This window comes from Arachis hypogaea, chromosome 5, assembly GCF_003086295.3.
Source record: "Arachis hypogaea cultivar Tifrunner chromosome 5, arahy.Tifrunner.gnm2.J5K5, whole genome shotgun sequence".
Taxonomy (NCBI): Eukaryota; Viridiplantae; Streptophyta; class Magnoliopsida; order Fabales; family Fabaceae; genus Arachis; species Arachis hypogaea.
This window is the reverse complement of record NC_092040.1, coordinates 2309350-2334646: the sequence shown is the minus strand read 5'-3', so window position 1 is coordinate 2334646 and position 25297 is coordinate 2309350. Positions and strand designations below refer to the sequence as shown.

Here is a 25297-nt window from a genome sequence, read left to right as displayed (position 1 = left end):
GTCATTAAACTAATGCAACTATTCTCTTTGCTTCACCCAAAAGCTGAAATCTTTTCTCACTTTTAATCCTGCCCCTTAAAATCCCATTTTCAACGCGCCTTCTAAACCGTTGACGCACTCACATTAACCGCCGCAAGTTGTTTTATTTTTTATTTTTTATAATTTTCTGCTTTCATTGCATAGAAGAGACAAATGAATGAAACAGAATCTTATGGAGTCATTTTTTCATTGTTAGTGAAAGCATATTTATATACAGTAATGCCTGTCATTGACCAAAGTAAATACTAGATACCGAGTTCTAATGAAGTTTTTTTTTTATATAAAATATATTATTGTATTCCAAGTTGATTGAAGTTTCACTAAGACCTGTTCATGTGCTGTAACTTGTATGTTAGTTGTTATGCATGAAGGGTGTATGTAAAAATTCCTGAACTAAAACTGATCAACTCTTTTTCTTTTTTTCTCCCTTCTTTTTCTTAAAAGGGAAATTGCTAGTTTGACAAAGTTCAAAGATTGAGTTTGTGGGGTTCAATTTTATAGTGTGTGAAGTAATGTCACAAAGTTTTGAAACATACTATTCCTTCACTTGGTTTTTGGAGTTGTGTTAGTGTGATAACACAGAACTCATATAGGAATCTTTCTTTCTGAAACTTGTTAAGTGCTAATTAGACAAGCTTTGAGTTGGAAAAAAAAGTATTAAAGTAGTTACTTCAAGTGGTTGACCTTGAGGAAGAAGAAACTACCATCACCATGGAAATGGAAGGGAGGGGATTCTCTGGCTTGTACAAGAACACAAGTGATGAGTTGTTCCTCAAGACTGTGATTGAGAGCCCTATTGGAATGCCAGTTCCGACCATGGAGACGTTGGGATTCAAGAATGTTTCTCAAAGCTTTCGCGTCGACAGCGAGGAGCTCTTCAAACGCTGGCTAACTAATGGAGAGGCAAGATTGCTATATATCATCACATTTTGATCATGTTTCTTGTGTTGCTTCTGTTCTGTTTTGTCTCAGAGCAGAGCAGAAAATTTCCATGATGGCAGTTTTGTTTGACATACACATCTTTCAAAATGAATTCCTGAACTCTATATCTTTTACTTGAGTACACATGATCACACATACTACTTCATTGATCTTTGCCGCCAATACCCAAATTATTCCTACTTCCGAGTTCCGAGAGTCCGACTAATTTGGCTCGAGAGTTGTGCCTGCCGCTCCTAATACCATATTTCACACTTTTCTGGATTTCACCAGCATAGCTTAGATTTCCTGAGTTTCTACCAAGAACTCAGTTTTCTGCATTACTTAATGACATTTAGATATACAATTTGGTTCTATCTAGAACATTGTTATGTCAAGGTTGGATTAACAAGAAGCAGCAATTAAAATTAAACAACAAAGTTCCCTGTATCTCAAGAATATGTTCCTCTGAGTTGACTGCACTTTTTACTCTTTTTACTTATTATTACTGCAATATGGTCTGCAAATACACAATATTAAGGCTTGTAATTAGTTTTGTTGGCGATGATATCAATGCCATGTAGTGATCCTTTTGAGTGTGGAGTTTGTAATTGGATATTGCTTATACCTACACTTTGCTGCATTTATATTTTCTATTATTTAACACCTTTGTTTTTCTTATCAGGTTTATAATTCATCAAGCATGGGACTTAACAGGCGATTATCAAAGAGGTATGCTAATATGAAGATACACTTCCACAAAAGTATTAAGTGGTTTAGTTTCCAATAATCTCTGTATGCTGATAATTGTGACTTTCCTTCATAATATTTTCTTTTCTTTTCTTTTGTTTATTATATGAGGCATACGTCCTGATTTTATATATTGTTTTGACATTGCGACTCTCTTTTAACTGCAGGGTGTCCACAGAACTTGCCAATGTGTCTAATCAGCAGCATGTTGGTGTAATTTCAGAAGAAAGAAGCAATGACAAACCATATGTACAAACTAATAACCCTTTATCCAATGATGTTTCAGGTGACTTTAATTTTCCAGTCAGGTAATTACTTCTGTTTTCCTCAAACAACCTATACTCATTAAATCTATGCTGCAATTTGTCTTGTAACCTTTATATTAATCTGTTTGACTAAGAAATTTCAATTTTCTTCAGAGATCCTGCAGATAGAGAACTGCAACCTGGTAACTTGTTCCTGGCCAAGGTATGTTTACATCATGTATCAAAATCTCAGCTGAAGTCATTATTCAATTAATATTCTTAGCCATTTGAAGTCTCATTGTTAAATGCAGGCATGGTTTCTTAGTGATCAAAGAATGACTAGGAGCCGGTCATCCGAATTGAGGAGGAGGTATACTGAAATGCAAAATGCGCAGGCAGCACAAAGTATCGAATCTATGTGCATGATGCCTCAACATGTTGATGGTATTGACACTATGAAACAAGAAGCAGCAAATTTAAATGGTATTGATTATCACTCGATGTATGAGCTTCCAAACCAGCAGCGATCATTCATGACTCCATCCAACTCATCTTCATCTACCTTCAAGACACTTCAATTCGGTGACGCAGATAAAGTTTCATCTTCTGTCAGCATACTAAAAGACACTCTGCAACGCAAGAGAGCCGAGAAGGAAGCCGCAGATAAAAGCCTAAATGGAATCTTTTGTCCTCAAGAACCTGTTTTCCAAACTAGTTTTCTTGAAGGACAAGAAAATTGGAGTCATCAGAAGCCAGTGAATGTTCAAGCTATGTCCAATGGCCAAGTTGATCACGGAGTCCTGCAAACGCTCGAAGGATCGATGAACTTTGTTATGGATAGCTTTGCTAATCAGACAAACCAAATGTATATAGGGACAGCTTCACAAGAACCTTCTCAAAGTGAATCCTCTGCTGCTGCACCTGTTGTCTCCTCTGGTTTAGATGCTTGTGAAGGTCCCAGCAATTCAAATCAAACTCTTGGCGAAAGCTCATGGAAACAAGTGGGAGTGAGTAAAAGTTCAGAGAATACTCAAAATAAAGTCAAAGGTATAAGTTTTAACAAGGAGTATCCTAAATAATTTTTCATTCGACTTCCTTCATCATGTTCGTGTTGTTTGATATCAAAAATAAACTAAATCAGTTCATTGCGGAAGCTCTTTTATTTGAAAACTGATCCACCAAAAGAAGTGACTACAATGTACTAACTAGGAGTCCACACCATTATTATGTCCAATTTATAATTTGCATTCAAATGCTATTTTAGCTCAGAACTCGGAATATAATATTTTTTGATTATTTGGTTTTCAATCAGTATAGAATGTTTTTTACATTATTTGGTTTTTTTTTAACAAATGTCCATCTTTTTCCCCGTTAAACTACAATTGTGTTTTGTGGACGTGCAGGTTTCAGAGAACAGATAATGGATAATCTCAAAGATGATCGGAAGGTATAGCATACTCTTTCATATCGTAACTTACTTCGATAGAATTATGGTTTCAACAAGAGTTAATATTTATATCATTTTTCCTTTAAATCTTGTTAAATTGTGCAGAGGAGAAGTCTAGACAGATATGGATCTGTATCATCAGCAGTCTCAGGTAGCCATTTATTTTTAGATTACCATGTTAATGACTACTTCTTTAGATTCTACTTTCTACAATGTCATATGCATTTGGATAATTATAAATCCATGGATCTTAAATTCTTAATATAACAAAATATACTAGTTAGATGCTCGAGGTAATGTTAACGAATATTAAATATTGGAAATAAGATTTACCATGTGAAATTCTAACTTATGCTAAGACAGAGATTTTATGTCCAAACCACAACTCACACAATTGCTTAATCATTTTGACATGATTGTCTGGATCACATGATGGGAACTATAGAGAAAATGATGAAAAAATGATTGAGTTGAAATTATGGCTTTTTGTTTGACTCTCTCTTATATCTCAAACTAAATGGTTGTGCAGAGGAAAAAGTAGACACTACAAAAAAGCGCAGGGTGGAACGTTCAAGGAAGTATGTAGATCAATCCTTAGAAACACATATAATGGAGTTTCTTCCTATCTCATATTGTATTCGATACCTGTTTCATTTGTAAAGCCATGTTCTTGTGATGCAGAATGGCTGAGGCAAAGGAAAGAAACTTAACACCATCAGTTCCCTCGGACATGCAAGCTGTCTTGAAGCGGTGCGAGACCCTTGAAAAGGAAGTCCGGTCGCTAAAACTTAATCTGTCCTTCATGAATAGGTAATCAAAGAAAAACAAAGTTTAGCACCTACTAAGATAGTAAGATGAAACATACATTATAGAATCACTTGAATTTTCATTCTTTATTTTCCTACTACCTGTTAAACTTAGTAAGCAAATTGTATATACATGAATTGATATATTGATCATACGCTGCGAATTTTCAGGAAGGATTCTGAACAGACAAAACAGATAGAAGACCTTCAGAAGCAGAACGAAGAGTTGGCAGACGAAAAAGAGCGCCTCCTAGAAGAGATTGAAAGAATGTTATCAGAAAATGGAAAAATCTAATGCTTATGTATCTCATCATAGTTAAGTTATGGGGGACAGTTTAGGCCTACCCCTGATAAATAGTGAACCTCTGAAATCTATTTGCAAAATATTCCGTAAATCTCATATTGATTTTGTAACTTGTAAAATCTAACTGTTATTTGAGATTTGAGAAGTGCAGATTAGGATATCATATTGCTAATGAATTTGGTGAACTAGAACATGGATCTAATGTACTTATAAAGCTTAGCATGATTTAGGGTTGTAAGAAATGTGCAAATGCTAGTAGGCTATATATAACAAGTGTTTGGCCTTCGGATTCCATCTAGCATTGATTTTTGCTTCTTGAGTATTCTTTGCCTGAATCAGTTTTAGACTCAAAAAATACACGAATTCTTAATTGAATTGTGTTATGTTGTATATATAAAATATTAAGTATTTCATCAACTAACACCAAGCATAATTAAGAAAAACAAGGGAAATTGATCCTCACATTTAATTTTCACTTGAAAATGTTAAATATGATATTTAACTACACAATCACAAAACATGTGATACAAAGAGACTCTTATGAGAAATCACACTTAATTTTGTCGCATAAATTAAATTGAGAAGATTCATTTCTTAAAATATGGTAGCTCCATTCAGTTTTCATACAAAAATGATTCCTAACAACTTTTATCAATTCAAGCCATAAACTTGAGTGAACAAGAGTGTAATCTAATTCAACCACGAACTTAAATTTGTTATTTCCGAATACTATGGCGGAACAAGACCTTTCATTCAAATCAAACTATTACATCTTTAATTTTCACTCATACTATACATAACTATATGAAGCAGCCGCTTACTTTTCATGGGACAAGAATGTCACCTTCTACAATTATAATGTTACAATTAAAAGGCATCGCACTTGTCAAAATTAAGTGCTATGATCTATGGATGCTGAAAATATCCATTAGACCAAGCCTCTTCCCATATTCAACAGCTAACCAAGCTACAAAGGATAAGTATGCCAAAAGAAAACATGCCCGCTTGATGAAAACAGCATTGACTCGTCGAGACAATATCCATGATGTAAAACACCGATATGTTTTAGATAGTAGTAGTTGTAGGAACCTAAAAAAGGTTATAGAGATCAAAGAAGTTGAGAACCCAGCCACAAGACCGGCTATGGTTTCCCATTTCCAATACTTGTTCCTTATCCTACCGGAAAACCACGAGCGCACCATCTCCGTGGCCCTGATAGAAGATTCATGCATAACACAAATGATAACATCATAAAAATATATTTATAAATTATAGTTTTCAAAAGTACAGGTGGATACGGCTTGCTAACTCAACCATATGGTGATGCAAAAATATCTCTATGGACGGTAACTTTATCTTCAGAATTATAGACTTTACCATAAGAATTCATTTTATATGTCAAAAATTCCTATCTAAGGCAATGCCACACCTATTTATGTGATCATAAAACCTCTTGGCACAAAAATGACAACTATAATGTTATACACTCTCTACAAACACATTTTAATTATGTCTAACAATTTAGATCATAGCAAATAAGCAATAAAATATTTGGTTTGGCATAGAAATAATGTAAAGTACTCACATATTAGAATATAGTTTAATCTTCTCAAGAGCAGACTGCCCATCTGCCTGGCAACTGAAAAGGTTATCTTGATCAAAACGCACTTTAGATACACCAGATGTGTACCAACAATCATAAGTTTCGTTGACCTAAGAGGAGGAAGAGAAAATATAAATGATATTGTAATACTATAGAGCTAACCTAAATCGTGATAATTGTTAACTATTATTATTTATGACACTTCTAAGAAACGTTCACATAATCAAAAATGTTATCGAAGACCACAGGTTGGGATTCCAACCTTAAATTTGTATTGTGTCAACCATGCAGCACCAAAATTAGGCCTGCAATAAAGAGGAAGGGCCTCATTTGGAGCCTCTGCAAATGCAACTTGTATCTGACCTGAAAAGTGATCTTTATACTCCACCTGAAACAGTGTAAGGAAAATTATTTAAAACCCCCCAAAACAATTATCACTTGCTCTTTAATAATCACAATCATCAGACGATAAACCATGGATAAGCTATACATGCTGCATGTGCGCTCGAGCGTGTGCACACATGATATAAATATACTGATTATTACATCTCAAAAAACAATAATTTGTCACTGAGACGAAAATAAATAACCACCGAATGGACGATTGGCAGCAATTCATAATAACCTGGAATACTGAAGCCCAATAGTAATCAAATCTACAGCGATATTTGCTCCTTTCAAAATGATGAAATACATCTTTTGCTTTATAATTTAACAATCCAAGTTCGCAAATCTTGGATGACCTAAGATCAACACCTGTAGTAAAAAATGGTAACAGCAGACACAATGTGATGAGAACTAAAATATGCCATCAATATGACATTTCTTCACAAGGCTTCAAACTAAATCACTATTGTGAATCAAAATAATACCAGAACTGAAAAAACATAAACCAAAGCAATGATTAGCACAAAAAATATCTATAAGGTGCAACACTAGTTTAAAGCATTTAATTCACTTCCTTCGCAACCAAATTATTATATACTGAAAGAGACAACATACATGAGAACATCTTTTCCATGAAGAACACATAAATGAGTGATATTGTCTACCTAAACTGATAAGGACTATTATGCCCTGATATGCAGACCTCAAAAGTTAGAACGTCAACAGACTCAACATTTCCATGACCCAACACCAACAATAACAAATGCCTTAGTTCTTGCCTTTGCCACTAAGTAACCCAATTGTGATCAAAATGTCTACAATTCAAAACTAGCATTTCCCACAACAATTTCAGACTTTCACTTTCTTATAAAGATAAATAAATAACTAAAATGAACAAGTAGAGCAGCTAAGTGAATTCAATATTTTGTTAAATTAAGCATTCACTAAACTCCCTTTTACTTGAACAACTCCCACCTTTCAATACCTTAACCACACTACTGACTGAGCTAAATTCTACAATCCCAAAAAAGCAAGGAAATTTTTTTTTTGTTTTTCTAATTTGAGCAAATGAACGTGAGTTTGGGAAGTGATTGAATAAGAACGAAGCAAACCTCTGGAGACAATTTTGCACTGTGATGGGAGAGAAATGGGGCTAGGGATTGAGAAATCGTCGAAAACCACCAACAACAACCCTACCAGAAACGGAATCGAGAAGAGCGCCATCAAGGGGAGTGCAATTGCCAGAGCCAACCGCAGCACGGAAAGCCAAACGGGGATTTTATTGGGAACTTCATCGTGCGGCTCAGACGAAGGATCCATCAATAATTATGATGATAAAGAAATCTAAAAGAGAAGGGCTGTTAGGGGTTTAAGGCCTTAAGTGACGGATATGACGGCGGAGCCGGAGTCCGGAACCATTTATCTGGTCATCGGAGCAAAGGTGAGAAGAATAAGAAAGAGAAGATTTTTTTTTTTGGGGGTCAAGGTGTAAGAGAAGACAAAACCCCGTTGGATGAGTGTTACCACTGTTACGGTCATGGTCAAAAACTCCAACAAAGAACAGGTATTTTTTATTTTTATTTTTATTTTTAAATTTTGTAAGAATTTATTGAAAATAGAATATAAGAATATTTTTTATGGTCAACCATGAATTTTATTTGATTTTTTGTTCAATTATTAATAATAGATAAATTAATAATTTTTTAAGTTTATTTTATGATTTTAATTCAATAATTAAAAATGATTTTTAAATGTTTTAATATCTTAATTTTTAAACACTATTCTTATTCACAAATTAACAAAATGCATAATTTAAGCAAATGAGCATAAAATCTGAAGAAAAGTAACTCACTTTTAGTGCTAATTAAATTAATCATTAACATAATTATTAAGATTTAAGAATTGTATAACAGACTTTCAACTGTAAACTTGACTTTAATCTAATGAATTGCAAATGTGACGGCAGATTACATGACAAAAACTCAAAAACTGCCGTGTAAATGTAATATAATACTTCTTATACAGTGTGATTGTTACTCTAGCAAAATTTGATTGATTTTTAGCAGAAAATAATCAAAATATGTCCTTTTTTTAATTTTTTTCCTGTGTATTTCTTTTGTCTTTAATCACAAAAAAACAAAAAATTTATCATTAACATAATTGTTCGGTCTACTTTCTCATGAACCTTTGTTGCTTATCATCAGCAACGGAATTACGACGGCAAGTCTTTTGAGGGAATTTTTATTTTTAATATTAAAGTGATAGTGGTGTTTTTTTGAAAATGTGGATTGTTGGGTTGTTATATTCAAATGTGGAATTGTTTAATTAGAGGAGTAAAAATCGGACCATCTGATTTATTAGAGATACAGAAATCAGACCGCCTAATTTTTAGAGGTACATAAATCAAACCGTCCGATTTGTAGATGTACAGAAATCAGACCGTTCGATTTTTGAGAAGTACACAAATCAGACCGTCCAATTCGCGTTAAAAAAAATAAAAAAATTTAAAGTACAGACCCTCCAATTTGTGTACTTTTCACCGTTTTAAAAAACACACAAAATTATAATATTAAGCTATATCTACAGTTCTACCCTCCTACTTTGATAACAAAAAAAATTAGCCCCTTTTGAGGTTCTAATTTTTTTTTTTGTTATATATTATTTGTAACTGACTCATGGTGGCAGCACCTAGCTAGCAGCTACCTTGCCATTTTGGCGCTTCCCTTTAAATTCATGCTTCGACCCTCTCTTGTCTCCGATTTCTGACTCTGATCGAATGGCTGTTCAACTCACCCCATCGGCGATAACCACAATTTGCTCGAACCATTTCAGTTCGATTGAGAATCTGAAGCCGGTTTTGCAAGTAATCCACGTGAAGCTTTTCCCGTCGCAGGACAGGTACTGCTTGGTGCTCTCCGATGGCTCTCACTACCAGCAGTCTATACTCGCCACCAAGAAGAACCACTTGCTCACTTCCGGCACCTTGCAGACTGGTTCCATCATCGTCCTCACTTTGTTCACCACCTCCGTTATCCAGAACAGCACGTACGTACCTTTCGCTCTTCTCGCTTAATTTCCTTCCTTTTTTTTTCCTTTTCTTTATTCAGTTTTTAGGGTTTTGATTTTGTTGAACGTGCTGGTGACCTTAGCTGTGTTGCTTAATCAAATTTGAATAATTTAGGATTGCTGTATGTGTTATACTAAGGGATGAGCGGATGAATGTGATTATTTATATGATCAATTTATTTAAGCTAACATTCTTATTTGAAACGTATAAGTGAGAAAATCTCGCGGAAATTGAATCAAACAGAAGATAGACAAGTGGCGAGAGATAGGGAAAGACATGGAAAGACATACATGAGATGGTCAATTGAAGTATGAGTACAGTGTGAATGGTTTGGTATTCCTTATTTCGCTAAGGACTAATTCATCATGGATCCATGATTTAAAGCTATTTGGCTAATAGGTTGCTAGGGCGAGATCGAATTCTCGACAATTGCTTAAACTAACGAGTGAGGTGATTAGTTGTTGTCTTATTTGAAACACAAAATTGTAACATACTAACATGTTTGAAAATCAATATTTTTACCAAAAAATCAGAAGAATTAATTAAATACTTGAACGTGAAACTGTAACATATTTAAACAGTAAAATCACCAAATGCTATAAATGTTCAGAATAAACTGACTTATTCAACACTAGAAAGATTTTAAGATTTAAATCCACATTTTAGCTACCTTGAACACTAGACTGGACCTGATGGTAGCTTCTTTAGTGCTTTTGGATGTCAATATTTGTGATTGGCTGTGATTTTCACTGTAAACAGGATTATCATCATCGTTGATCTAGATGTGATACTTAAGAAATGTAATCCGATTGGAACTCCTGTGTCAGCAAATTTTGATGAATCTTATGCAAATCGAAACATGGGTTTCTGCAATCCTGAATCTCAGGCTTCAATAAGCCCCTTTCAAAATTCATATGTTCATCAACCTCAGCCCATGCATCAACAGCCAATGAAGTATGTCACTGGAAATCAATCCCTAAAAAGGAAACGTTCTACAATAGAGTTTCTTCCTATCTAGTATTCTATTGACTATTGGGTTGCTTCTGTTGCAGAATGCCCGAGGCAAAGGAAAATTTCACACCATCAGTTTGCTTGGATATTCAAGCTGTCTGGAAGCGGTGTGAAACCGTTGAAAAGGAAGTTCAATCATTAAAAGATAGTTTGTCCCTCATCAACAGGTAACAAACCATATCATAGTTTAGTTCTTGCTAACATAAATCACTTGATTTGCTAATTACTTTTGTCCACCAATAACTTATAATTTGACGACATTGAATAGTTGATGTATAAAAAATTTTAACTTATCCAAGTATATTTTATGTTTGGATACCTTAAAGTTTTAGATTTTCTGATTTTATGAACTTATGAACCAAATAATTTAGATTAAAAAGCAAACAATGGTATGTTTCATATGGCTGGTCCACAAGAACCATAACAGACGGATCTAGTAACTATTAATGCTATTTCCTACCAGCCTAATACCATATCACACGATGTATGCATGAATTGATTGATATAATAATCATTTATGTTATGAATTTTCAGGAAGGATTCAGAACAAAGAAAGCAGATAGAAGACCTTCGGAAGCAGAATGCAGAGTTGGCAGGCGAGAAACAGCGACTCCTACAAGCGATTCAAGGAATTTTGTCGGATAATCGAAGGATCTAATTTTCGGTATTACTGCATGTCAAACTCAGTATATCTGAAATCTATTGTTGGAGAAAAATAGACATATTTGTAGCATTTTTTGTTATTTTTTGTTATATTATGGTAGATGATTTAGTCATTAAATTTTGGTATGCATTTTTTTTTTAACCAAAGATAGAGAAACTATAACTCATTGGTTTGGTATACATCTATTTAATATAATTCTTTTGGTATATTTTCATAGATTTAAGATCGTCTAAAGGGAGAAAATTGGTAAAGTGGTAAAGTAAAAAATTAATTATTCTTAAATTAAGATAGTGGGGGCATACATTTCATAGAAGTTACAAAATCAATGGCGGTTATTAACCTTTCGGTTTATTACTTTACCAACTTCCTTACTTTAGAAGATTTAAATTCTTTAAGGCTGTGTTTGTTTATAGACACGGAACATTGAAATACAAAATTATATTTGGTAGATAAGACATGGATAAAAACATTATGTCCAGAGACATAAATTATTGTATTTTGTATTCAATTATGACAAGAACGATCAGAAATACGAACAAGAGACACAATATATTTTTTATATTTTCTTTCATTATTTTTATTAATTTTTCATAATTATAACTTTTATTATTTATATGTTTCTTTCTAAATTTTTGAATAAAAAAATGAGAATAAATTATAATTTTTTAATTTATTCTAGTTTATTACTTAACAAAATATAAATATTCTAATTTTTGTATTTGTATTTTTTATATCTTATTTTCAGCGTATTATTTTGTCCTGTTGCAAGGACCAAATGCAACCTAAATGTTGTGTGTCCTTTTCTTTTAGAAATAATATTTTTATTTAGTTATTTTTATCATATTCAATTATTCACTGTTATACTTAAAAATGAAAAATATACTAAAAAAGTAGTGTAAATAATGCAATTCATAAAAGTAACTCACAATAATATTATTTCATAATAAAATAATATAGTTCGACTATAAAATAGTGACATTTTGATTAATAATTAAATAAGTTTCATTAAATCCAAAATAAATATACTTGTCACTTTTTTACTGTTTTTTTTTTTTACAAAGTTTGATTAAGCCTAAAATAATTTGCATCTTTTTCTTTTTTTAATTTTAGATTAATATTACACGTCTAAGTTTTTTAATAAATCAAGTCTAACAGTTAAACAAATTTCATCTTTCACGTAGTCTTCTCTTTGGATTAATGAATAGGGTACATTTTTCTTCTATGTATAATAGAACGATAAAGAGTAAAGTATTATTTTTGTTCCTAATGTTTGAGATAAGTTCTAAAGTTGTCTCTAATATTTTAATCGTTCTATTTAAGTTTCTAACATTTTAAAACTGACTCAATGTTTGTCTTGCCGTTAGGAGTCTATTAACAGAATTGACGGCAGGACAAAATTGAGATGATTTTAAAACGTTAGGGACTTAAATAGAACGAAAACGTTGGGAACAAAAGTGATACATAGAAATAAATTTTAATTTTATCCTTCAATAATATCAATTTTTTACTATACAGAGTATTCAATTATTTTTTAATCATCTAAGTAAATTACACTTAATCATATTACTTTCATTTTAAATAAATTATTTTTTTTTATAATTTTACTCTTAAAGATTTTTAGTTATCATGAAATGTTTGTAGAATTATTAGTATATAAATTTGCAGAAAAGAAAAAATAATATATATACAATAAAATATAAATTATACTTTTTGTCTCTAATGTATTAAAATTCTTTAAAATTATAAAAAAATAAATTTATTTAAAATAAAAGTAATGTGATTAAATGTAATTTATTTAGATGTAATTAAAAAATAATTGAATACTATGTACAGTAAAAAATTAATATTATTGAAAGATAAAATTAAATTAAAATTTATTTTTATGCATCGTTTTTGTCCCTAATCTTTTCGTCCTATTTAAGTCTCTAATATTTTAAAATCGTCTCAATTTTGTCCCACCGTCAATTCTGTTAACGAATCCCTAACGGCAAGACAACATCGTTAGGAATAACTTTGGGACTTACCCAAACATTAGAGACAAAAACGATACCTTACTCGAACGATAAAAAAATAGTGCACAATCAATGTCAAAAAACGAGACAACTTATATTAAAAATAGAATAATAGATAGGAAGAGTTTCAAGTGTATCAAAAATACCGGTATTTCAGTTGTTTTAACTGTTGATTTAAATTATAAAAAATATATATAATATATATTAATTGAAATCAACTGTTAACATAATTGGAATACCGATGTTTTGATACACTTGAAATTTTTTTAATAGAAATTAAAACAAACTACAAGTCTTAACTGCCTTCATGATGAGCATGGTATTTTTTCATAAACAATAAACTCTTAAAAAATCGTTTATAATAATTTACTTTAATTATGTAACTCTACACTATACTAACATGTTTATTTTTTCCTTTTATTTTTTATCCAACTAAACCAAAAAAAAAAACTCTTACTTTCTTTTTCTTTTCCTCCTATTTTTTTATTTTATCCAACAAAAAAAAAAGCATTTTTCATTAACCTGGAACATCAAATCTAAGCACCCATGATTTCTCTTCAATCACCCCCACGTGTAAACTCCATGGCTTCTCCGAGAAGCCTTTTAGATTTCGTGATCCCAAACGTAGGGAGGACACGTTCGTAATTTCAGTAAAACCCCAATACTGTTTTTTTGCCCTTTTCAAATTAAATTCCACACACTCAATTTCGCGCTTCCTCCTCCAATTCCAAAACGTACCCCTAATTATGGCGCTTCTTTAAATTCTTCCCCCCCAACCTCTAGGGTTTCAAATTTCTCACTCTTCTTTTCTCAACTCACCACCACTCTCTCTGTCTCTCTCTCTCTCTCTCTCTCCAAAACGCTTCAACGCACCCTAACCAAACTTCGGCGTTTCGTTTTACATCACTAAACGCGGTTTCAATTTCTTGCTAGGGTTCCCAAAAAATGGAGGTGAAACTCACCGAATCGGCGATTACGAAGATGTGCGAGAATTCCAGTTCGGCTGAGGATCTGAAGCCGATTTTGCAAGTAATGGACTTCAAGCTTGTGCAGTCGCAACAGAACAATACCGAGAGGTTCCGTTTGGTTCTCTCTGATGGCTCCCATTACCAGCAAAGCATGCTCGCTACGCAGAAGAACGATTTGATCCATTCTGGCAAGTTGCAGAGAGGTTCTATCATCGTTCTCAATCAGTACACATGCAGCCTTGTCCAGGGCCGATCGTATGTGTTGTTTCTCCCTTTTTCTCTTTGTGTCTTAGCTATCAATTTTATCTTTTTAGCTTTGGAGTCAGCGGAAAGGGGATGTTGTTGCTTTGGATTGAGATGATTTTCTGGGGGTGGTGGTTTGTTAAAGGTGGTTCTTTATTGTGTTGTTCTCTTATCTTCTGGTGTGTTTGACAGCTTTAATATCTATTCTTGTTTATTCAAGTTTTGATTAAGTTCAATCTGTTTTGTGTTCTGTCCTCCGGGTTTCCAAGTTTGTGTTGTCTTTGAAATCTCATGAATTTTAATGCTTCGGAAAATGGGATCTTTGGAAGGAGGATGACTGGGTATTGTGTGATAGCTGAAGAATTAAATGAAAGGAAATTAATTTTATATTCATTTCCGAGGGCGCAGGAACAGTTTTACAGTTGAATGCTTTATTGCCCTGTTGTGTGTGTGTGTGACTGTGTCTGTAGGTTTTGGTATTGATTGCAGCTTTAGGTATTTTTGGCCTCAATACCAATAATTTGTGATGATCTGGCTTCATTTTCATTATAAACAGGATCATTATTATCATTGAACTAGATATTCTGTTGGACAAATGCGAGCTACTTGGAAAACCGGTCAGTGCAACAAAATTTGCTCCGTCACAATCTGCAACTGATCAATCAGGAATTACCTCTGGGAATAATGTGCCTGGTCCTTCTCCGGAACCCCCAAAAGTAAATCAACCTGCTAGTAGTGTTGGCTCTTCTAGTTTTGACATGGGGAGATTTGGTGCATCAAATGCCCCTCCTGCTTATCCAAAAGCAGAGCCTAGAGCTATGGGACCTAGTTCTGGCATTGCAGGTTATAGTTCAACAAATGTTCCTTTTACTTATCCTAAACCAGAGCCTGGAGCTACATTACCTAGATCAGGACAGTCTGGTGGGTCTTATGGTGATCAGAATGTGGGTTATCGCAATCCCCAATCTGAGGCATCAAGGCCCTTTCAAAATTCTTATGCTCGTCCACCTCAGCCCATGTATCGTCAGCCATCTCCGGTGTACAATAACAGAGGCCCTGCGGCAAGAAATGAAGCTCACCCTAGGATCATTCCAATAGCCGCATTGAATCCATACCAGAATAACTGGACAATTAAAGCTAGAGTAACAGCTAAGGGAGAACTCAGGCACTATAGTAGTGCCCGAGGTGATGGAAAAGTGTTTTCTTTTGATCTTCTTGATTCTGATGGTGGAGAAATCCGGGCAACTTGCTTTAATACTGTGGCTGATCAGTTTTACAATGTAATTGAAGCTGGAAATATCTATCTGCTTTCCAGGGGACATTTAAAGGCAGCAAATAAGGACTTCAATCACCTTCGTAATGATCAAGAACTGACCCTTGATATAGCCACCATTATACAACCGTGCCATGATGATGTGTCAATTCCACAGCAGACTTTTAACTTCCGTCCAATTATTGAAGTTGAAACTATTGAAAACAATACTATTTTGGATGTGATTGGTGTGGTGTCTTCTATTAGTCCTACTGCTTCAATTATGAGGAAAAATGGTACTGAAACTCAAAAGCGAACCCTCCAGTTAAAAGACATGTCTGGTCGAAGTGTTGAATTAACCATGTGGGGAAATTTTTGCAATGCAGAAGGACAAAGGCTACAAAGTCTCTGTGATGCTGGAAGATTTCCAGTTTTGGCTGCCAAAGCCGTCAGAGTAAGTGATTTCAACGGGAAGTCAGTTGGGACCATAGCCACTAGCCAGCTATTTGTAGAGCCTGATTTTGTGGATGCTTGTAGGCTGAGGGAATGGTTTGACAAGGAGGGGAGGAATGTTCCTACTATTTCTCTTTCCAGAGAAGCATCTAATTTTGGCAAGTCTGATGTGCGGAAGACCGTATCCCAGATTAAAGATGAGAAATTAGGGACATCTGAGAAGCCTGATTGGATATCTGTTTGTGCAAGTATTTCATACATGAAGGTTGATAACTTCTGCTACACAGCTTGCCCTGTCCTGATAGGTGACAGGCAATGCAACAAAAAAGTGACTAATAATGGAGATGGGAAATGGCGATGTGAAAGGTGTGATCAGACTGTTGATGCTTGTGATTATAGGTACATTCTGCAATTCCAGATTCAGGATCACACTGGCTTGACATGGGTTACTGCTTTCCAGGAGAGTGGCGAGGAGATCATGGGTATGTCTGCTAAAGAATTGTATAACCTTAAATTCGAACAAATGGATGATGAAAAATTTGCAGAAATCATGCGTAAGGTTCTCTTTGGTAAGTATATGTTCAAGTTGAAAGTAAAGGAGGAAACGTACAGTGATGAGCAGCGTGTCAAGTCGACGGTAGTAAAAGCAGAGAAAGTAAGCTTTCCATCTGAATCTAAATTTCTTCTGGATATGATTGATAAGCTTAAGTCTGAGAATGGAGAAGGTACCAATCCTAGCTCCATAGCTAATACTGCCGGACTAGTCAGCACTGGAACTGGACAATCTATGCCACCACCAGTTTACAATTCTGTGATGAGCAACAGTAGTGCCGGTATTGATTATAGAAACCAATATAGCAACTCTTTTGCTACTTCAACTGGTGCTCCTGCTCCTGCTTCATATATGTCATGTAGCATATGTGGTTGCTCTGGTCACAGCTCTGCACAATGCCCTAATAATATGATGAATATGCCTGCTCAGCCGGCAGCAAGAGGCGGTGGATTCACAAGCAGGGCATCTGCCGGATCAGGAGGAGCCTCCGGCGAATGCTTTAAATGCCATCAACCTGGCCATTGGGCAAAAGATTGCCCTGCTTACGGTGCAGCACCACCAGCTTATGGAAGCGCTAACGGAATGCAAGGTAGATATGGAATTGCCCCAAAGCAACAATATGGAGGATATTGAAATTTGGGAAAACCCCGCCGTGTTTTGTTACCTTATGATTATTACAGCAATAATTTGTTTAGGTTTAAGTCAGGTCTAGAATATGAGCAGTATCTGAACTGTGTAAATATAGTTCACGTAATTATGTGGCTTTTTGAATGCGTCATTTTTCTCGATGCCGTCATTTTGCTAAGTGCGAAAATTGTATTTTATTTTCAAGCATATCTTTTTTAATTTAATTTTATTACGTTGATAATATAAGAAGTTTTATATAGTTATCAATTTAATTTTATATATTGTTTTAATTATATAAAGTATTTTAAAATTTTTTATTTTAATAATTAATAATATAATTTTGTTAAGTAACTAAGAAGGTATTAATTAATAACAAGCAAACAAATATTTTTAAATTATATTTTATATTAATTAATTGTTATTAATTAATAATTATTTAATTCTTATTTTTTTAAAATATAAAATTAATGATTATTAATCGTAGATGTTTAAAGTTGGTTAATTAGAAGTTATTTATTTATATTTTTTCTTAATTAATAATATATATTATTTTTAAATTTATTTTAAAAATATATGTTAAGAATAAGATTAGCATATATAATAGTATTTAAGCGAATAAAATTGATATGTGTAATAATATTTAAGTGTATTTAAGTATGTTTGAAATTTTTTTTTTATTTTTTATTAAAATACGATTAAATATAAAAGATATGAATGTCAAACGAATATTAAAAAATGTGTTTAAAATATGTCTAATACGTAGATATGATAAATAAAAAAAAGTATCTGTATTTTTATAGTTAGAGAAAGACATGAAAAAAGTATAAAAAAAAGACTTAACACTAAAGAGAAATAATACGTTATTACATACTAATGCATTAGATTATTTTTTAAAATATATATTATAAGAAAAGGATTGTTGATCCAGAGAATGAAAGTATTATAAAAGAATACAACTAAAATTAAACGCATAAACATCTAAGTAAATATTAATATTAATTCTGGCAGAATCTAGCACCAGAATCAAGTATACCTGAACCGTATCAAACCAAAAGTGGGAACCGGTTAGGTGGATCAGGGAACTCCACAAAAACGAAACAGTACTTAGAAGTAAAGGCACGTGCCATTTACCGGCTAAGCAGGTTAGCTGTTGCCTCCTCTGTAAATCGTGGCCTCCGTACGCCCTTGCTTGTGGTCACCACACACCGCAGTTCTCTCCACAAGGTTTCTTCTTCCTCCTCTCTCTCCGCCAATCGCTTTCGCTTTTTCCATTCTTAGTTTCTCTGAAATTCAATCCTTTTTTCCCCTTCGATTCGGTGTTAGAAATGCATGATTTTTTTTTTTTTTTGAAATTTGTTGGTTTTCATATTGGTCCCCTTTTCATTTCTCGGTTTCTAGATTCTTTGATACTTTCATTTCGCTGCAATTTGTGCTTAATTGCATTTTTGGTTTCTTACTGTGAATTAATTGTATTTCGATTTATGGTTGAATTGTTATTATTAGTTGTTGTGTGTATGTCTTCTAGAAGCTTCTGATTGGTTCCTGATATTTTGAAATCATTGTCTAACACTGTATTTGTGGAAGGTGATAGTATGATTTCACTACAGGACTGTGCAATCTGTTATCCCCTTCTTCTTTCATGAGATGAATTGTATGTTTAATTTGTTGTGCTTATTTTGTGATTTGTCTGAATATGGGTATTTGGGGGTTGGTACTTGGTGGGGAGTGCTTTATTTTGATTATCAGACCAGGCGATTGAGAAGACAGTGATTGTGATGTGGATAGTGGATACTAGTGAATTGGGCTTTCTTCCTTTGGGGTTTTTATAAACACTTGTAATAGCTTCATTGTTTCTTTCATTTCTCACAGCATTCCTTTGATGCTTTGCAGCTTAGTTTCTTAAATTTCTATTGGACTGGTCATATACTTTATGGGTTCCTAGTTTGCATAAACCTAGTTCCTTGCAAAGTTGCAATAGAATTATCTATTTATGTTAGATGATTGGTTTCTTCTGATATGAAATGTATTTTTTTCCTTGTTTCTAGAGGAAGTTTTTTCAACAAAAGAAGCAATGGACTTTTTTCTAAACGGAATGAATGGGATTGGTGATGAATCTGAGTGCCCCTTTGATGCAATGGACATGCAAAGGTGCCCATTCTTGAGGAACATCAACAAACCTACAAACTTCTCCTTCTCTTCAGCTTATATGTCTGTTCCTGTAAGTTGTTCATCTAATGGTTGTTGTACCGTTTCCTCTGAGATTTTGTCTCAAGATGAAATTTCAAATTGGGATTAATAGTTAATTATTAGTTTGGCTAATTGTGTTCTTAATATTCAGGTCCATGGAAGAAAGGGTCCTATATTTGAAGATGGTCCTAGTTTTGACATGGCATTTAAGCTCTTCCATGGGAAAGATGGAGTTGTTCCCCTCTTTGAGAGATCTGACTTTAACAATGGCTGTAGGGAAGCCGATTCCATGCCTGTTTTTAACCCATTAGCAGGAAGAGCTGCTACCATAAGTCTGTCAGCATTTGGACCTGGTGGCCTATTTAATTTTGGGAATCTTTCTGATAAATGGAAGAAGCAGAAGTCGGAATCATCAAAGAAAAAGGAACACTCGTCGCTGGTAAAATTTTTCATTTGTGTTTCCTTTTACCATTTCTTTACCCTCTTACAAGTATGTTTACTAAACAGAACTTCCATTGTGGCATGATGTATGGGACTAAACAACTACCATTTTGATTTACAGCCTCATGATAATATGATTTACAGCTATGGTTTATGATACCTATATTATTGTATAGGACTACATGTTGGGCAGTAAAATCCAACAATAGAAGAAGCTGTGTTGTATAGATGAGGTTGGTGTGATGGATGAGTGGAAATAACACTAGACAGAATGGAGTTAAGAATGAATGTATTGAAGTTAGGGTAGCGCTTGTTGTAGAATAGATTTAAGATTCCTGAGTGGTTTGATCATGTGGGAGAAGACTTGTGAAAGTGGAAGGTAGCTTAAGAAGGAACATGGATCAAACCATTATGAAGGAATTAAACTTGGTGGCTTGTTTATAAAAATGGTTCATGATAGGATGCAACAATGGTGTTGTGTGATTCACATAACCTACTCCACCTTGTAGGATAAGGCTTTTGTTGTTGTTATTGTTGTTGTTGTTGAAGTTGCTAACTGTTTAAGAAACTTGACTTATGTTGCTTTTTCTTTCTCCTGCCAAACATTTTAGGAAGGAGATGCATCAAAGCATGAAGCACTTGGAAATGAATGGCTAGCAAATGGAAATTGCCCTATAGCCAAGTCTTATAGAGCTGTAAGCAATGTTCTCCCACTTGTTGCTACGGCTTTTCGGCCACCACCTGGAATAAAGATTAGATGCCCACCTGCTGTTGTTGCTGCAAGAGCTGCTCTTGCTCGTACAGCATTTGTGAAAAACCTGCGCCCGCAGCCCCTTCCTGCGAAAATGCTTTGTATTGCAGCAATGGGCATGGCACTTAATGTGCCCCTGGGCATGTGGAAGGAACACACCAAGAAATTCTCGCTGTCTTGGTTTGCAGCCGTGCATGCTGCTGTTCCCTTTATAGCCATGCTTCGGAAGTCGGTAGTGATGCCTAAATCAGCAATGGCATTGACCATTGCAGCTTCTATCCTCGGCCAGGTCATTGGCTCAAGAGCTGAGCGTATCCGGCTGAAAGCAGCAGCAGTAGCTGAGACCGGAAAAGTGGCAGCAGAGACGGCAAGCAGCGTGGCCAACTATAATCCCATGCAGATTGGTGATATTAGGGTTGGTTGCTGTGGTCCGGAGGGGATGGTCCTGAAGACACTTCCCGGTAAGGACACTGGTTCAACTTCAACTGCCAATGTGTGTTATTAAACCTCAAAAAAAAAAAAAAAAAAAAAAAAGAGGGGAAGTAATCGATTCAAGTTTGATTTGAACTATCTTGATGAACCAAATGTTAACAAGATGAATTACTATAAATAAAAGATTATTGTTCTGTATATGTATTATATGAACTTGAATTCAGCCATGCAATTACTATGCATGCAGAAATACTAGTATCTTGTCTAGCAATAGAACTTTCAGTTCTTTATCTTGGCCTGAAACTATCCAAATTTTCAGAGATGGCACTGAAGTAACAACATTCATTTTGGTTCCGATTGCATTTACATGTTTCATAGATTGAAAAATGGGAAAAATAAAGATAAACCCTTTTGCTATGTGAGCAGATAATTTTTTCTTTTAATCTTTTGGTCTTGAATCAAATGATGATTTGGTTGCCTCATTCTTCTTGGGCCTAGCATTCTGCTGCAACCGGTGAACGAATCCAAAGCCAAAAAATTAAATCAAATGATGCTGAGTTTTGTGTTCACACTTCACACTACAACATGATAGAAGAGGAACAGGTTTGAATTCCTATCGTTTTCACTTTGCAGCAATGCATCAAATCCATCACAACAGGTAATCGCAAATTTCGTAGTGGATAAAAAAAAATAAAATTGAAATTACCGAAAGAGAGAATAGTAACATTTTTTAATTTATAATATTTAAAAGTTGAGAAAGGAAATTAAAGATAATTCATTCTTGGAACTATTCTCGCTCTTTTATTATTTTTTGAAAGGATTGTCGCTCTTTTATTGAATGCCACTTTTTTAATTGAAGACAAGTCTATTTCTGTACTAGAAAGTGAATTTTTTTGCAATCAATAATTCAATAATGATACCGATATTACATATTGCAAAGGAAAAAGAAATTATTCTCACATGACTATTCGACAAAATCACATTTTACATTTTACATTCAATGCAAAATTTTCTCAGAAAATTAGTATTTTTTTAACTTCTCTTTAGAAGTTGTTCATTCAAGATTGAATGCATAGTTCTCTTCAAATAGTTTTCAAACATGTTTTAGTAATTACTTTGTCTATAAATTTACAAATTGTGAATCTTTATTTATCCTTAATTTAACTTTCATTAACACAATGTTGATATAAAATATTACGATACCAATATAGTATTTCTAATGGTAATTAGATAATGTAATTGAGACTTTAAAATGATCAAATAAGTATATCAAATTAGTTAATTATACTAATTTTAATCTTTACATTAATATAAAAACTAATTAACTAAAATAAGTCTAATTAATTAATTTATAGATTTTGCATTTTTCGAATAAGAAAGTTTAGAAAAGTAATTTTTAGTTAGTCAATACTAACTAATTTTAGGGTTTAAGATTTATAATTTAAAATTTAAAATTTTTAGTTTTCTCTTCAATTTAGGAATCTAAATCTATCGCTTTACCTTCAATTTCATTTTCTTTGGTACATGCTCCTTTTCTTCTTTTCTCTATTTTAACGCACGTGCGTCAAAACACACCGTTAAAAGTTAGGATTTTTGCTTTTGTCAACGACTTCAACATAACAGTTACGTTTTATTATGATAAGATTTTGATTTACTTTACTTCGTTGAGGATTGGTTCATTCCAAGGCACCAATGACAATGAAAGTGGTGATAGAAATGAAGGACGTGTTAGAAGTGATGATGATGAGAATGAGAATGGAGCGAGGAAAGATAGTGACTAAGAGTTTTGGTTTGATAAAAAAAATGAGAAGAAGAAAAATATTTGAAGAAAAAGAAGAAATTTGAATGACATTACTAACGGTGTTTTTTATAAACTAAAATTTGGTTAAAAATATCAAATGAATATAATTTTTATAGTTACAAAATTTGTTTAAATTAAGAGTAAAGTAGTGTTTTTGTCCCCAATGTTTGAGGTAAGTCCTATTTGTATTTTTAATATTTAAATTGTCATATTTGTATCCTTAACGTTTATAAAAGTAATTCAATGTTATTCTACTATCAATTATACTAACAAATCAGATTATATTTTTCAATTATTCTTACTTGGATGTGTTCGATTTTAATATTATACCACTATTTGTGTTTAGATTCAATTATGTCTCTAGAAAAGTGAATTATGTAAATGTTGTAGGAATTAGTTTCAACTTCTGATGAGCTATTTTTCGAAGTGTATCATCGATTTTATCCCAAACATTTGTATTCTAATTTTAAGAAGAGATTTTTAAAACTCAAACTAAAGTGTTCATGTGTAATTAATCATAGTCAATATTGTGAATACTTCACTTTTTTATTGGTAAAAATAACTATCTATTCTAAAAATAATTATCTAACATTACTCTTCTTTGGATAAAGTTTCTGTTGTTCTAATTTGTTTATTGTCTCTGATTTCAGCACATGAAGATTTTCTTGAGCACCGACATTTATCAACGTAGTAAATAAATAGGTATGAATTTCAATAGTTTAGAGATAGTTCTTACTCCTAGGTCCTATCTAGATAGCACCTTAGAATTTCAGCATCCATGACTAGCTAGACTGTACCAAACACATGGAATAAATTCTGAGGATGCAAATTCAGTTGGATGGGTTTTTCACATTGAATTGCGTATACAATTAATTAATATGTCTTCTATTATTTATTTCAATGCCCCCCAATAATATCTTACACATTTTTTTAATCTCAAATTGGAACATCATATTCGGTTTCTTTTAGTAAGAATTCAAAATATCAAGACTACTAATTAAAGAATCAAAGTACTCATCACTATAATATCTTTACTATTATTATTATTATTTTTTAAGAAATAAAATATATATATATATATATATATATATATATATATATATATATATATATATATATCTTACTTCTTTACGACCATATGTTATTATTTATGTATATCCGGATCAATTATATTAATATATACGAACATATAGTTGAATGTATCAGATCCAAAATAATGAGTTAAAAATTGAGACTATACGTGAAGAAAGTGCTACTTGTGATGAAGGGTCCATGGAAACTGGTCCTGAACAAGCTAAGCGACTTTAATTTCAGTGTATATCAATCAATGTCAACGTCTTCTGTTAAAAGATGTTTGATTATTTATAGATCGTAAATTTCGTAACATTATTCTGTTCGTTATACTTACAAAAAATCTTTTCAACATGAAGGATAAACGTAGTCATTAAGATTTATAAATGCATGCTATCTAGTAATAAATTTATCCATGTGATACCAAAAAAAAGCGCTCAAAACGTAAACTAATAAAACTAATCTTTAACCAATTTGAATTAGTCGAGTGATTAGATCACCCGTCAGCTTAAATAAGTATTGGATTTTGAATCCTATTTTATGCATACTATCATGTGTTACTTAGGTAGCGTTTGTTTTGAGGTATTAAGACAGAGACTGAGATTCAATATCATGTTTGTCGGCTCAGAATTTGATACTATAATTTCTGTGTCTATCCCCAAAATTTTAGTATTTCAGTATCTTTAAAAAGTGAGAATACAGGGGACTAAAATTTTTAAAAATGAAAACTGAAACTTTAATAACATTTTATACCTAAAACACCCTCATTTCAATTAATTAATTTCAATTTTATCTTTTATGCAAATTAAATTAGAATTTCATTCTTATTTCAATTACTGTCTCTCATCTTACACCAAATAAAATACTAAAATTTATTTCAATTTCTCTCTTAATCTCTGTCTTAGTCTCAGTCTTTTCTATCTATCTATCTCTTAATTACCTTAAATTGATATTCAAGGATCAAATTAAGACAAAACAATTTTTAGCATTAATCCTTTCTATTTCTCATTTATTACTTTTTTTTGTCAGAATATATATTAATTTGTTTGGTGTTGTTTTTCAACGCTTGCTATACTTTCATTTTCACACATGGATTTATTAAATAATGCACATGGAATTGCCCATAAGGATGCAATATTATTTGAAGGGAAAATGCAATTTGGAATGAAATGAAGAAAACCCAAAGAGAAGTAGTTAGTTGCTATGTCATTATTTAACAAACAGTATCTCTATCTCTAATTAAACCTTATACACGTTCCTCATGT

General features: G+C 33.0%; 5 protein-coding genes across 7 annotated transcripts; 4 read left to right on the top strand and 1 right to left on the bottom strand.

Moving 5' to 3' along the window:
* On the top strand, positions 1 to 4801 carry LOC112800130 (protein CYCLOPS-like). The gene is made up of 10 exons (XM_025842227.3): positions 1 to 942; positions 1643 to 1689; positions 1875 to 2015; positions 2127 to 2175; positions 2264 to 2999; positions 3356 to 3399; positions 3505 to 3550; positions 3929 to 3977; positions 4081 to 4209; positions 4377 to 4801. The coding sequence occupies exons 1-10, from the start codon at positions 751 to 753 to the stop codon at positions 4498 to 4500; spliced, it is 1557 nt and encodes a 518-aa protein (XP_025698012.1). The 5' UTR covers positions 1 to 750; the 3' UTR covers positions 4501 to 4801.
* A 266-nt stretch (positions 4802 to 5067) lies between these two features.
* Positions 5068 to 8051, bottom strand: LOC112800132 (uncharacterized). The gene is made up of 5 exons (XM_025842228.3): positions 7612 to 8051; positions 6738 to 6868; positions 6375 to 6500; positions 6095 to 6222; positions 5068 to 5721 (listed from the first exon to the last, which is right to left on the bottom strand). Exons 1-5 carry the CDS (start codon positions 7817 to 7819, stop codon positions 5409 to 5411), a joined length of 906 nt encoding a protein of 301 aa, XP_025698013.1. The 5' UTR covers positions 7820 to 8051; the 3' UTR covers positions 5068 to 5408.
* A 13-nt stretch (positions 8052 to 8064) lies between these two features.
* Positions 8065 to 11449, top strand: LOC112800129 (replication protein A 70 kDa DNA-binding subunit E-like). Its single transcript, XM_025842226.3, has 4 exons — positions 8065 to 9544; positions 10326 to 10520; positions 10619 to 10744; positions 11112 to 11449. Exons 1-4 carry the CDS (start codon positions 9276 to 9278, stop codon positions 11233 to 11235), a joined length of 714 nt encoding a protein of 237 aa, XP_025698011.1. The 5' UTR covers positions 8065 to 9275; the 3' UTR covers positions 11236 to 11449.
* A 2352-nt stretch (positions 11450 to 13801) lies between these two features.
* On the top strand, positions 13802 to 17500 carry LOC112800128 (replication protein A 70 kDa DNA-binding subunit A-like). Its single transcript, XM_025842224.3, has 2 exons — positions 13802 to 14476; positions 15021 to 17500. Exons 1-2 carry the CDS (start codon positions 14199 to 14201, stop codon positions 17353 to 17355), a joined length of 2613 nt encoding a protein of 870 aa, XP_025698009.1. The 5' UTR covers positions 13802 to 14198; the 3' UTR covers positions 17356 to 17500.
* A 780-nt stretch (positions 17501 to 18280) lies between these two features.
* On the top strand, positions 18281 to 23902 carry LOC112800127 (uncharacterized). 3 transcript variants are annotated; one of them, XR_011861809.1, is made up of 6 exons: positions 18369 to 18573; positions 19395 to 19567; positions 19688 to 19975; positions 20589 to 21189; positions 21659 to 21763; positions 23612 to 23902. XR_011861809.1 is itself a non-coding variant. In XM_025842220.2 (4 exons), exons 2-4 carry the CDS (start codon positions 19421 to 19423, stop codon positions 21231 to 21233), a joined length of 1080 nt encoding a protein of 359 aa, XP_025698005.1. In that variant the 5' UTR covers positions 18281 to 18573; positions 19395 to 19420; the 3' UTR covers positions 21234 to 21450. The 3 variants fall into 3 exon arrangements, 1 of the variants encoding a protein (XP_025698005.1); XR_011861808.1 differs by having other exon boundaries at positions 21659 to 21818; XM_025842220.2 differs by lacking the exons at positions 21659 to 21763; positions 23612 to 23902 and having other exon boundaries at positions 18281 to 18573; positions 20589 to 21450.
* The last annotated feature ends 1395 nt before the right edge of the window (positions 23903 to 25297 follow it).